The 14,206-nt window shown below is 50.3% G+C and overlaps 1 protein-coding gene across 2 annotated transcripts in view; it reads left to right on the forward strand.

Moving 5' to 3' along the window:
• Positions 1–13,669, forward strand: part of UBTD1 (ubiquitin domain containing 1) — a 52,362-nt gene extending 38,693 nt beyond the window's left edge. The window contains exons 1-3 of one of the 2 annotated variants that reach the window (XM_042908654.1): positions 7,269–7,409; positions 10,989–11,216; positions 12,562–13,669. In XM_042908654.1, the coding sequence (XP_042764588.1) occupies positions 7,373–7,409; positions 10,989–11,216; positions 12,562–12,947 (651 nt within the window). In that variant the 5' untranslated portion in view covers positions 7,269–7,372 and the 3' untranslated portion in view covers positions 12,948–13,669. Of the gene's footprint in view, positions 1–7,268; positions 7,410–10,988; positions 11,217–12,561 lie in introns of those variants that run through there. The other variant, XM_042908655.1, reaches the window with a different exon arrangement.
• The last annotated feature ends 537 nt before the right edge of the window (positions 13,670–14,206 follow it).

Consider the following 14,206-nt stretch of genomic DNA (forward strand, 5'->3'; position numbering starts at 1 on the left):
GTTGATTTATTATATATAATTTTCTTGACTGTATTAGTTAATTTTTTTTAATTTAATATATATGTATATATCTTTCCTCCTCCCAACCTCCCTAAGAAGTGGGCTGTTACTACCTTCTACTTCCTAGAAGACTAGAAAGCTGAAGTCATTTACTCAAAGTCACGTAGCTAATTTACGATGGCGTCGATGTTCAAACCCAGGTCCCTCTGACTCCAGACTATGGACCTTCAGCCCCAGTGTTTCTCTGTTGTGCTGCCTGCTGCATAGCAGGTGCTCAGTGAAGGGTGACGGTGAGACTGTTGACTTTCTCACCTCTTGGCCCATCCAACGTGATAGGCTTCCTCTTGGTGCAGTCACTGCCTCATCTCCAGAAGTGCCTCCGGCAGGAGCGTTGTGTGGGGTAGGAACTCCGTCTCCATCACCAGGCCCCAAACCAGCCACGCGGAATTAGAGTCTGTTTCTGTCAGGCTCACAGAGGCCTGGGCGCATAGTGAGGCCGCAGTGTGCTGGGAGGGCCCAGCTCTCAGATTCCATTCGTCTCTAGTGAGAACAGGAGGGTCAGGCAGACTCGAAACTCCTCCACGCTGATGCTCACTCTGATGCGCGTTCTGCTTGCTGCTTTCCCATTGGTGCATCTGTCACCTCTCACACTCCTGACATTTTAGTAAGCTAGCTATAATTCAGCTTCCACTGGCAGCAGAGCGGTTTGATAGGAAGAATTTACCTCCCATCCCCACTTCACACACACACACACACACACACACACACACACACACACACGGGCAAAAGCTGTGGATTTGGGACAGTTCACATCACCTCTCAGAGCCTCGGTTTCCTTGTCTATAAAATGAAGGGGTTAGGCTAACAGACTTTAAGGTCACTTCTGGCTTCAGGATTCTGCCATGCTCTGGGGCACCTGCCTGGGGGAGTGGCGCATGTCCGAGTAAAGCCCTTGAGGCTGTGCCTTTCGGCCTCCATGCACCTGGCCACCAGGCCCCCAAGCCCCTAGGGACCCTCCTTGACAGCGGGGCTGTGGAAAGCACAGTGGCAGAGATGACCTGTCTCTCTTCCCTGGAGTCCCGAGGTAGCAAGGGGAGCTGGCCAGATACCAGAGACCTTTCTAGCAACCTCTGGGGAGTTCCTGTTTTATTTATTAGCCGCCATCCTCCCTCTTCTGCCCCAGGAAAAGTGCTGACCCTCTGCTGTGCAGCCGCACAGGGAAGCAGGCATACATCAAGCCCGCTCTTTGTCCCTGTCAAACTTAACCTCATTTAACCCCTACATCCTCCTGCACTGTGATCTGGAGACTAAGAGTTCACTACAGCAGGAGTTTTCAAAGTTTTCAAAATCACAGCAACTTTTGGGGGGAAAAAAGGATAGGAACCTTTCATTCTCTTAATTGCATAGTGATAATAAGCACTATTGACTTGGCGTGATTGCTAATTACAATAGTACTGCCTTTTAAGCATTGGGTAGAGTGGTCTCTATGATCCTTACAGCAGTCCCATGAGATGGAGGTTACGTCCGCTTTACAGATGGGAACACCGAGGTTAGAACGGTGAAGTTGTCTGCCCGTGCTTACACGGGTGGTCAGTAGCCGAAGCAACACCCCCCCCCCTTCCATGTCTGAAGCCATATGTAAGTGGGTAGCCACATTGGAGAGAGAAGGTTTGCTGGTGTCTCTTAACTCATAATTACCTATAATCTAAGTTGCCAGAAAACATGTAATCAAGGTTCCTTCTAGAGCTGGTACCACTTTCACACTCCGGCCAGGACTTTGGTGCACCTGGAACAAACATCAGTATGTGATGAAGATAGGAAGGAAGATACTGGGGCACTGGGGTGGCTCAGTCGGTTAAGTGTCCAGCTTCAGCTCAGGTCCTGGTCTCACAGTTCATGAGTTCCAGCCCTACATCGGACTCTGTGCTGACAGCTCAGAGCCTAGAGCCTGCTTCAGATCCTGTGTCTCTCCCTCTCTCTCTGTTCCTCCTCTGCTTATGTTCTTTCTCTCTCTCAAAAATAAATAAATAAACATTTTTTTTTTTTTAAAAAGGATAGGAATATATTCACTACAAGAAAGGAACTGGCTGGGGTGTTTTGTTGTTGTTGTCATTGTTGTTTTGGTGGTTGTTATTTTAAATTTATATGAACCTGAGACAAGGAGAAGTGCAGTGATTTCCCAAATGCTCAATGTTTTAACTCAGGAAGTACAGTATTTGGTAGCCTCAGAAAAGGAGCTGTTGGTTGTATGTCAGGTTAGATCCCAGAATCGTCCCTGAGGATTTGGGTGTTCTGTTTGTAGTTGAGATCAGACAGCCCAGTTTTCCACCAGGGAATGGGACAGAGGGATGGCTGGGGGAAGTCAGCTCCGGGCAGGGGAAGAGTTCAGTCAGTGCCTGGCCCAGGAATGCCACCTTTTGTCCTGTCTGGCCACTTACAGCCTCCTGGCCGGGGGGCCAGGGAGCCCTGGGCTGGAAGGATAAGGCAGAGAGTAGATGAAGGCCCTGCTCCCCCTAAACTCACCCCAGTAAATGTGTCCGTTGTGCGCGAGTGCAGTGAAAGCGCGTACTGTCTCTGCAGTTATGTGTGCCCCCTTGTCCACACCCACTGCCCAAGCAGGGGGCCTCTGAGCAGGTTTATTTTTCTTGGCTGCACTCTCTCCAGTTGCCAAGAAGGTTCCAGGCCCTCACTGGGCATGGTTTCTGACATCCAGCCCTTCTTCCTCCAGTGGGTTTCCTCCCTGTATACCTCAGGAACTGGTTTGTTCCCTTCTGGACTCCCTCCTCTACCGCCCCCTTTCTTCCTAACTAACTCTCTTGCTTACAGGGATTCCTTCCAGACAGCTCCATCTGCTCGCCCAACTTTGATCTTGCCCCTCCCCTCTCCAGCTCTCCCCACTTTTCCTAAAGTGCCTGCTCACTTCATTCACTCACTCACTGAGTAAACAGTTACTGAGACCTGCTGCATGCCAGACCCTGGGCCTGCCCTGTGACCCCAAAGATGAACTGGAGATGAGCCCAGCCCCAGGGGGGACAACCAGCCTCATCACAGAGAACTGCAATTGCCCTGGGCTGCGAGCATTGCCACTGAGCCTGGTACAGGGCTCCCAGAGGAGCCTTGGTTCCTTCAGCCCTGCCCAGGACCACCTGGGACCTGCAGGGCCCTGGTGGTGATACAGTTTAGGAAGCCTGGCTTGTCGCTTAGCAACTGGCTCCACCCCTTTCCCTCCCTGAACCCTGGAGCTGGGCCCAGGGGGAATGAATGGGGAAGAAGGGCCCGTGCTGAGGAGGCCCCAGCTAGCAGAGCTGCTGGCAGCACTTTCCCTTTGAAGGTTACCCCAGCTCTGAGGGTCATCCTGGGCTAAGTCTAACTATAAATACCGCGCTTCCTGAGGGGATTACCTGGGCTCCCCTTCCCCTGTCTGCACCCTTCCTTGGCTGGGCTGATCCTTCTTCTGGGGCCTGCTGTTCTTTCTGACCTATTAACCCCTCCGCCAGGTGCCATACTTGAGCCCCATCTTACCAGTCCCCAGCTTCCCAGCTGTGACTACCAGGATGGGAGGGGAAAAGGAGAGATTCAAGTCTGCATCCTGGCCAAAGGGCCTTTGCAGCCCAAGATGTTGGGACAGGGAGATCCTTGTCCCTGCCTTCTCCTTCTGCCTGGAGCCTCATCTCTCACACCAGCCAGAGCAAGCCCAGACTTGTCACATAATCAGCACTCCTGGGGAGGACACTGTTGGCCTCATCCCTGGAGTTCGGGGCCTGGGGATGGAGCTTGGTAACCGAGTGTGGAAATAGAGCTTGGGGATTGTCGAAGGTATAAATAGGGCCGTCTCCTGGCTTGGGCGGACTGACTGTCCTGGGAAATCTCTGGTTCCCTTGGCTGGCCTCAGACTTGGTGTCACATCCCAGTGGCTCTGTTGTACCAATCCCCAAGGCCACAATAAGGACCTCTTGAGGTATGATATCAAGAAGCAAAGGGCCTAGCTTCTCCTGAAAGCAGACCTTTCCCCTGCTTCCCCTGCCTGCCCACAGCTGCTCTCAGCCGTGATTCCTCCGTCAGGCTCCCCACCCTGTTCACTGGGTGTTCATCAGCTCCCATTTTCAACTCGGCAGACACTTGCTGAGACCCTGCACCAGGCCAGGCATGCTGTGAGGCCCTGGGGTGTTCAGAGGGAAGCAGCCGGGGCCTGTCCTCCTTCTGTAGGTTCTCGAGAATCCCCTCTTTGGCGTCGTCCTTCTGAATTAAGCAGGGCGAAGCAGGTGGTGGGCGTGCACAAACGCTCATGAGCTCAGAGACACAGCAGCTCCAGGCAAACTGGAAAGGACCTTTAGTGTTCTCTCCCACTCTTTTCAGTGCCCTCTCTTGGGGGTGGTATCGCCAGACACCATTCATTATCCAGGCCAGACCACAGCGTCCACCGTCATTATCCTCCTCCGACCCAGACATTGTGCCCTGCTGCTCTCCTCCCTCTTTGCTCCAAACCGGCCCTCAGCAGCAGCAGTTTCGGGGGTGATCCGCTGAACTAACTTATGTGATGGTGCCATTCCCACTCCTGTTTTGCTGTGTTTACAAGTGGAATCAAGTAGGTGCTTGATTCCCAACCGCTCTGATTGTGATTCAGTGGGTCTGAGGTTGGGCCCTGGAGTCTGCCTTTCTAACCAGCACCTGAGAAGATCCTAACACAGGTGGTACGTTGGACAGTCCTTTGAGATTCCAGCTTTGCCTCTGTACGCAGCAACCCACGCTCTCTGCTCAGTCACAGATACCTTCTGCTGTTCCTGTGCACGGTAATCACAGAAACCCACAGCTTTCACGGGCGTTGGGACCTCCCCGTGCAGGTGTGCATCTATACTACAGAATGGTCTTTTGTTGTTTCTTAAATCTCCCTTCTGTCCACTTCATTAAGGATAAGGACCGTTTCTTTGACTCCATCTTTGATCTGGAGCTTATTTAGGACAGGTAGAGACAGAAGTACAAGCCACCAGATGGTCCCATTGCGGAAACCAGCAGCTCCCGCCCGGCCCCTAGACAGAATTGCCCAGAGTCACCAATAACAGAAATCCTAGAGGCTGTGGCCCTTGGGCTTTCCAGCTTCTCACCCCCCCCACCCCCCCACCCCCACCACCCCCCCACCGCCAAAACCCCTCACTCAACTTCCCAGACTCTTCCTACTTTTCTGTGGCTGCTCCCTGGAACTTTACATACCCTTTTTCTTTGTTAACACCTTCCACTGTATTATTACCAAACTCATAAATGCCTGTTGTGGAAAACTTGGAAGATAGAAGCAAAAAAAAATTCTTTTTCACTATGCCAATCAGCTAGAACTACTGTTAACATTTTGGTGTAAATCCTTCCATTCTTTTTAATATACATAATTTCTCATACTGTTTTTTAGAAGCAAAAGCTGGAGCATAGAGCACTTGCTGTTCTGTAAACTTTTTTTGCTGTTTTGTGGACACTTCTCCACATTACTCAGCATCACAGAGTGGCTGCTTACAGAATGCGCAGGTTTTCTTTAGTCTTTCTCCTGCTGGCATGCATTGAGCTTGCTTTGAACTTTCCCTGTTTAAAACTGTGTCGAGTGAAACGGCTCCGTGGATAAACCTTCGCCACACACTTGTAATTATTTTCTTAGCATACATTCTTAGAAACCAAATATCTGAGCCAAAAGGATGCACATTTTTGAGTTTTTTGGTACCATACCAAATGCCCTCCAGAAAGTTTATACCAATTTGTGTAGCATATGAGAGTGTTCACACCCTGTCTACTGCCCAATGTTTTTGACTCAACTAACTATAAAACATCGTGTGTTTTTTTAAGTAACTGAAATTAAAAATATTCATCATCAATTTGCTTTTATGTTTGGGTTAAAAGCTTCCTTTTAGGTTTTTGTCTGTATCTTTGCCTAAATTTATAAGCATCAGATTGTAGGGATCCAGACATTTTGGCATGTCTCTTACCCATGCTTGCCTTGGGCCTGGAGAATTTTGCTGGGTATTTTTATGCTGTATTTGACTCACTGTTGAAGGGAGCCAGCACCTGGCCCAGAGGTGCCGTGGCTGCCCCCTACTGGCTCCAAAGTGCCATGACAGATGCAAAGGCAACTATTGGCTCCTGCTGTCCTTTCCTTACATCAACGCTCCCTGTTCCCACCATCACCCCCTACCCCATTCTCATATTTTCTAGTGTTTTCAGCCTGAAAGAACCAACGTACAAGGTGAGGAATTTTTAAATCGTTGCAGCCCAGATGACTGCAGGTGCTATTAACAGTTGCAGATGCGCACTTGCGTCGTGTCCATCTGCGGGTGGGTCTGTGATAGTTGGAAAGCATTCTGCTGCCTGTGTGCAGGGGAGGGGACTCTGAAAGCCAGGTATGTGAGCAAAGCATCCCTCAGGTGACGACTTTAAAAGGGGACGCATGGGGCTATTTTTATTTTAAGGAGACAGTGAGAGGCATGTGTACACGGTAATACTTCAGGTGTCCTGGTATCACCAGTCCAGCAAACTCAGTTGTCCGGAAAAGAGCCAAAACCTGACCATTTGATGGGGGGGGCGGGGAGGGGGAGAAGGGCATCTGAGCAGGAACAACAGATGTCCTGGAGCCTAGTCACTTTCTTCTTTAGGAAGCCTCTTTCTTAGAACCAGATGCTCTCGATTTTGAAAGTACTGAAAAGCTTTCTCAACCCTTGGCAGATTAGGAGCTCATTAGCTGGACCTCACCTGGACCCATAGGAGCCACAGGTAGATGGAGACCAGTAAGGAGTGACATCTGGCAAAGAGGAAGGAGATAGGAAAATTGTAAAAATTGGCTCAAGAAGTTTAAAAGACAATCCTGTCACCAAGTAGAGGGTCAGAAGTCCCACACCCCAGAGGTCCCACACCCCAGGGTGTCACTGCATGACTGTGAATCCTGGTTGATCAAAGTTCTTGCTAAAGGACTAGAGAGAGAAAGGGTCAGAAATCATGAAGCAGAGCTATTTCTTTGATCCAGGTTAAAACAATTCTGGGCCAAACTTCCACAAATAATGTTTGGACAAAACTGTAACCTGTCTCTCCAGTGCCTCCTTTCTCTTTCACACTTAAGTCTCTGATTGATCCGGTTTTGATGTCTGTGGCTGGTGTGAGGTAGGGATTCTGTCTCATGGTTTCCTGTATGGAGAACCTGTAGTCCTAACACCGTCTATCAGTAGTTCATTGTAAAGAAAAATCACCTGCGTTTCTCCTCTACTCACGTAGAGTACTTCTGATGCCAGTTTTGTGGGTTTTTTTCCCCCACCAAGAAATTCTCCAGTTCTCTGTGGACACCAACTCACGTCCTACTGTTCTATTCAATTGTGACACTACCCAGAGTTGGTGCAGACCTCACAGGATGAGAGATCAATCCCACAAGACTGCCCCCAGCTTCAGTAAGTAGTGGGTCCCCAGGTTACCCACAACTTATGCCCAACTTGACTGCAAATCAGAGGTTCCCATGACCCTCTCCCTGTGTTCAAGAATTTGCTAGAGTGGCTCACAGAACCCAGGAAAACAGTTTACTTAGTACTGCTGATTTATTACAAAGGACATTTTAAAGGATACAACTGAATAAACAGATAGAGATACATGAGGGGAGGTCAGGAAATGTCCTGAGCATAGGAACTTTTGTTCCAGACTTGGGGTCTACCATGCCTCCAGCACATGGGTGTGTTTACCAGTCTGGAAGCTCTCTAAACCCCATACTTTTGGGGGTTTTGTGGAGGCTTCATCACAGGTGTGGCCAATTATTAACTCAATTTATAGCCCCTCTCCCCTCACCGGAGAATGTGGAAGCAGGGCTTCAAGTTCCAAGCTTTTCATGGAGCTTACCAAGAGCTGCCTCATTAGAACAAAAGACACTTGTATTACCCAGGAAATTCTAAGGGATTTAGGAGCTCTATATCAGACATTCCTATCACTCAGGACATTATAAAGGTTTTGGAGCTGTATATTAGGAGCCAGGTGAAAGACCAAATATTATCAGAAACCAGGAGCAGAAAGCAATATATAGATTTATTTCACATCCATCTTACACACACACCCCATCTGCAATGTTCCTTCTCATTTTAATCATGTTTCTGTATATGCCTGGGTCTATTTCTGGGCTCTCTGTTCTATCCTGTTGGCCCATTTGTCTGTCCCTGTTCCAGTCCTGCACCCACTATAGTTTTATAATTAGTGTTGGTAATGGTAGTGCAGGTTCTCACCTCAGTCTACTCTAGCGGTGGCTTTGTTTTTCTATATAAACTTTAGAATCAGCTTGCCAAGTTCCTTTGGGGCGGGGGGGGGGGTGGTGGTGGTGGTGGTGGTGGTGGGGGAACCCCTCCCAGTTAGGAATTCCCAGTTAGGAATTTCCTCCAGTTTAGAGGAAAATGGACATTTTTATGATCTCTTTGAATATTGTTTCATCCCCATTCTTCCTGTTGTATCCTTCTGGAAATTCTGATTTAAAATATTAGACCATGGGGGCGTGTGTGTGGCTCAGTCAGTTAAGTATCTGACTTTGGCTCAGGTCATGATCTCACAGTCCGTGAGTTCAAGCCCAGCACCCAGCCCTGTGCTGACAGCTCGGAGCCTGGAGCCTGCATTGGATTCTGTGTCTCCCTCTCTCTCTGCCCTTCCCTCACTCATGCTCTATTTCTCTCTCAAAAATAAGTGGACCTTAAAAAAAATTTTTTTAATATTTGAAAATAAATGTTAGACCATGTAAATTTCAAGTATTATGTTTTTCAGTTCTAGAAGTCCTGTATGGTTCTTTTAATTTCCTCTTGGTCATTCTTTATAATCTCTTTTTCCCTGTTCATATTTTTAAGACTCACTTATTTTTTTTTATTTATTTTGAGAGAGACGGGGAGCATGAGTTGGGGGACAGGGTCGGGGTGGGGGGCAGGTGGAGAGAGAGGCAGAATCCCAAGCAGGTTCCCTGCGGTCAATGTAGAGCCTGAAGCAGGGCTCGAACTCTTGGAACTGTGAGATCATGACCTAAGCCGAAATCAAGAGTCAGACGCTTAACCAGCTGAGTCACCCATGCGCCTCAAGACTCACTTATTCTTAAACTTGGTATTTCATAGTCTGTGTCTGATAAATCCCATATCTGAAATCTTTGTCCGTCTGATTCTTCCATCTACTGTTTGTGCTAACAAGGCTAATATTGCCTTGTTGTCTTGTATGTTGTGAGTTTTAAAAATGACACAAAAAATACAACTATGACCTTGTCATTTATTTTCCTTGGACCTTTATCCTGGGAATTCTTTGAGGTCTGGCTTAAAGTTGTTTTCCCACAAAGGATTTGCGTTTCCTTCTGCTAACCCAGGAGCACTTTAAAGTAAATGTCTGGCTTTCAGAGTTTTCTGTCCGTGCTGGTAGCTGGTAGCCGGCAAACCCGCAGGAGGGCCGTTTGTGGATTCAGTCTGACCTGAGGTGGAATCCTCACTCTGTCACTTACTGTGTGACCTCAGGCAAGTCATTTGATCTCTCTGCCTGTCCCATCATCTGTGAAATAGCTATGAACACCTAGCGCCTAAGGCTATTGTGAAGCTGAACCAGGATAATATATATAAATACAGTGCTCGCATGGGGTTCTTTCACACAATTGGTAGGGAGTGGATGGCATGGTCTTCCCCCTGAGGAGCCCTCTCCTGCCCCAGCCCGAGGGGGTGGCCTGGGGGCAGACCCCAGCTCTGGTTCTGTGCCTCGCCTGTAGGATCTGAGTTTTATCAAGGGAGCTGAGTGATTGAGACCTTCTTCCTGTGGATTATTCTGCCTTCAGCTTTGAGATGACTGAGCCTCCCAAAGCCTCTGAGAGATGGTTCTGCCCACAGTCTTGACTTGTCTTGGAAGTCACTTGGGGCTAGGTAACAAGAAAAATGACACTTAACAGAATTGTTTTCTTCTTCAGATGCTGCAGGGGGATTTTTGGTTGGTTGGTTATGGTTTTTAAAAAAAAAAAAAATACGCTTTTTGTAACTGTATGCTAGAACATTAATAACAAGACATTGAAGTTTATCATTTTTAATCATGGGAGTATATTTTGACAGTATTTAAGTGTAATGTATATTGGCATAAACAACTGTTAGGTCCTTTGCGTAACAACAAATATAAAAACGAAATTTAATAATATGCACGCAACTGTGTTGAGAAAAATGGGGAAAAGGAAATACGTTTAGGTGTCCACAGTGGTTATTTCTGAATAGTGGAAGTCTTGAGTAATTTTTTTCCCCAGCGGCAGCAGGGTACAGACGGCAGTGAGAGGGTGGCCTCGGCAATCAGAAAGCCTTGTGTTGGCCGCCTGGGTGACTCAGTCGGTTAAGTGTCCGACTCTTAATTTCAGCTCAGGTCCTGATCTCACGGTTGTGGGATAGAGCCCCACGTAAGGCTCCATGGAGCCTGTGTGGGATTCTCTCTCTCTCTCCCTCTCCCCTCCCCCTCCCTATTTGTGTGCACACACACGTGTGCTCTCTCTCTCCAAAAAATTAAAAAAATAAATTTAAAAAAAAATGAAAGTTTTGTGTTAAATCGGTATTTGTGTGGCCTCAGGCAGACGATAGGCTCTCTGGGTCTTTTCCCCCTCTGCTGGGTTTTGAGGATCAGATGAACAGTGGGACTAAAGGGCCTGCCCTGTGATCTGGCACAAACTGGCTCCATAAATGAGAGCAGTTTTTATTATCACACATCAACATTCTTTACAGATTTTTTAAAATTCCAAACATGTACTCCTTTGTAATCAAAGGGTACAGTTACTGAAAACAACAATAGCAGGCACTATATGTTCTGCTGACAAAAATAGTTTACATCCCCAGGTTGGGCGTGTGCAGTTTCGAGAGTCTTCCCTGATGGTGGGAAACGGCCCTGGTACTCAGGAGCCACTGCTGGGGAGGGTTGGGAGATTGCTGACGGGTGAGGGGTGGGTGAGAGGGCTGGCCGCAGCCTGGCTTTGGAGGTGCTCAGCCTGTCCCTTCTGTCCTGCCCAGGGCGCAACGAGCCCCTGAAGAAAGAGCGGCTGAAGTGGAAGAGTGACTACCCCATGACCGACGGGCAGCTGCGGAGCAAACGGGACGAGTTCTGGGACACAGCACCTGCCTTCGAGGGCCGCAAGGAGATCTGGGACGCCCTCAAGGCCGCCGCCTATGCAGCCGAGGCCAATGACCATGAGCTGGCTCAGGCCATCCTGGACGGAGCCAGCATCACCCTGCCTCATGGTGAGCGAGCAGGGCTGGGCTTTATCCCCGCTGGAGTGGGGGCCACCAGGCTGCTCAGGGTGGAGGAGAGCCGGTGGCCAGCCACACATCGGGAGTTTTTCTCCGAGCTTCCAGGTGGCCGGGGTGGCTATTTGCTTGTCCATTCAGGCACCCCTTACTGAGCATGGGCCAGGAGTGGGGACGCAAGGAAAAATGAGACACGGTCCCTGTTTGTCTAATGAAGAGGTAGAAAGGCACCAACAAACCTCAAAGCAGTGTGATGGGAGCAAGCTAGAGTTGCTCAGGGACTTCGGGATCGCAGAACATCTGAGGTACTAACCTTCTGTGTTGGGCATTATTACGTGCTCGGTACTGAGTGAGAAGCTTCTACTGTATTATCTCATTTAAGTTCCTAACAGTCTTATGGAGCCATGTAAAGTAGAGGGTACCAGTGGAACTCTAGAGTCACAGACGTGGGTTTTAACAAATGTCTCTGTTTCTACTAGTGTGCTCCTGAGAAGGGAGCTTCTCAAATTTAAAGTCTCAGGAACTTATAACTATGAAGGGGGATACCCACCTAATAGAATGGTTGTTAGGACTCAGAGAGATACACGGAACATCCTTTAGTCCAGTCCCAGCACTCATTAGGTGCTCAAGGCACGGTAAATATATTACTACGTGCAATACATAGTCCAGGAAGGAAACTGGGGCCCACCAAGGTATAAGCCATGAAGAGCAGACCTGTGCTTTTTCATTCCCCCTTGTAACCCCGGCACTCAGCACATACTCAGGGGAGAGTTGTTGAATGAGAACATGGAAAGTGATGCAGTTTGCCAGAATTGAACAAGCTAGCACCTGGTAGAGCCCGAAGGCCAGCCCACATCTTCCCGAGTGTACCTTGAACTCCTCCCATCTGTATGTCCAAGGGACACTTGGCTGTAGGGGAGGGTTCGGGGACTGTGGGGTGGCCATGACAGGTGTACTAGTTTGCTCGGGCTGCTACCACAGAATACCACAGGTTGGATAGCTTATTAAACAGCAGAAATTTATGTCTCACCGTTCTGGAGGCCAGGAAGCCCAAGATCTAGGTGCCAGTTGATGTGAGTTTTGGTGAGGGCCTTCTTCTTGGCTTGTAGATGGCCATCTGCTTGCTATGTCCTCACGTGGTGGGGAGAGAGCATGCCTGAGTGTCTCTTATAAAGCTACTAATCCTGTTGGATCAGTGCGCCACTGTATGACTTCGTTCAGCCTTAATTACTCCCAGATAGGCTCCCATCCTCAAATACAGTAGCATTGGGGGTTAGGGCTTCGACATAGGAATTTTGGGGTTCCCCAGCAGACTCTGATTGCCCTGCTTTTCCCACAGGCACCCTCTGTGAATGCTACGACGAGCTGGGCAATCGCTACCAGCTGCCCATCTACTGCCTGTCGCCACCTGTGAACCTGCTGCTGGAGCACACTGAGGAGGAGAGTCTGGAGCCCCCCGAGCCCACGCCCAGCGTGCGCCGCGAGTTCCCATTAAAGGTGCGCCTCTCCACAGGCAAGGACGTGAGGCTCAGCGCCAGCCTGCCCGACACGGTGGGGCAGCTCAAGAGGCAACTGCACACCCAGGAGGGCATCGAGCCGTCCTGGCAGCGGTGGTTCTTCTCGGGGAAGCTGCTCACAGACCGCACGCGACTCCAGGAAACCAAGATCCAGAAAGATTTTGTCATCCAGGTCATCATCAACCAGCCCCCACCACCCCAGGACTGATGAGCCCACGGACCCTGGGAGGAGAGGCCGAGGAGGCCTCCGCGGGGCTGAGAGGCCTCCCGGCTGGGCACCAGGTCCCCCCACCCTGCTGCTGCCTCCAAGTGCTGTTACTTTCCTCAAGGGCGCCTCCCGCCGGATGGCTGCTGGGCAAGCCGTGAAGGGACCCTGCCTCCCAGGGGCACCGTGGGCCACCAGCGCCCCACACCCAGGAAGCAGTGCTGCCTCACACAGGCTTTGCCAACCTTGTCAGAGGAAGGGCAAACTGGGGTGTTCCACCCTGCCTCTCTCCCGCAGCAGGTTCGAGCCACAAGGGCCAGCCCGGAGGCGCCTGGAGCCCAGATCTGTCGTCTGGTGCTGCCGGCTGTGCTCACTCCGGTTTTCTGCTCAGGGTCTGAAGCAGCTGCTGTCCCCTTCCCCTGCCCCCTCTCCCTGACTCTGCCCTGGGCCCGGTGCCAATCCCCTGGAGGGGAGGGGATGGCTTGTGAGCCCCAGGGGCAGGGAGCCCGAGGCCGGCCTCTGCCTCTCCCTGCCCCCCGGCACAATTGGCAGAGATGGGGCAGGCTGGTGGCCGGAAGGCTGTGCTGTCGTGGCAGGGGTCTGCACAGGGCCATCTCCCGGCTGTAACCCAAGCGGTGGGGGGTCTGCAGCCTGGTCATGGCCCATAACAGGTCCCTGTGTACAGACATATCTGCATATTTATCAATAAAGCCTTTTGCTCCTTCCTTCTCTCTTGCCTAGCTTTGACTCCGGTTGTCTGGCAGCTCCGTGGAGCCCCGGAGCCAGTTCTGGTGTGGGAGCAGCTGGGTGTAAGAACCCCGGCTGCTCTGTCCACAGCAGAGACTGCAGGAGCCTCGAATCACTAGTGTTCCAGGCCCTGTGTTCACACGGGTCCTTGGGAAAAACCACTTCACTGCCGAGCCCACTCTGCTTATCTTTAAAGTAGAGATGATGCCGCCTGCCTCGCCTCTTCTTCAGTTGCTGGGAGGATAAAAGGGGATAATGGATGTGAAAGTGCTTTGGAAACAGAGGCAGCATCTCAGGAAGGTGGCGTTAGTAATCCTCGGGTCTGCTCCCGTGACACACGGGAGGGTGCTGGCTGCCCGCCCGAGCGCCTCGGCCAGCCCCCCAGGACTGAGGTGTGTGCGAAAATCCTAGGGCTGCTGCACTGCGCCCTCGGCAATGGAAAAGAAAAATCTCTGACCAATTTAGGTTATGAGCATGTGTCAGCTTGCCAGCAAGGGAACCAGAGAGGAAAAGCA

The sequence above is a fragment of the Panthera leo genome, chromosome D2 (genome assembly GCF_018350215.1).
Source record: "Panthera leo isolate Ple1 chromosome D2, P.leo_Ple1_pat1.1, whole genome shotgun sequence".
Lineage (NCBI taxonomy): Eukaryota > Metazoa > Chordata > Mammalia > Carnivora > Felidae > Panthera > Panthera leo.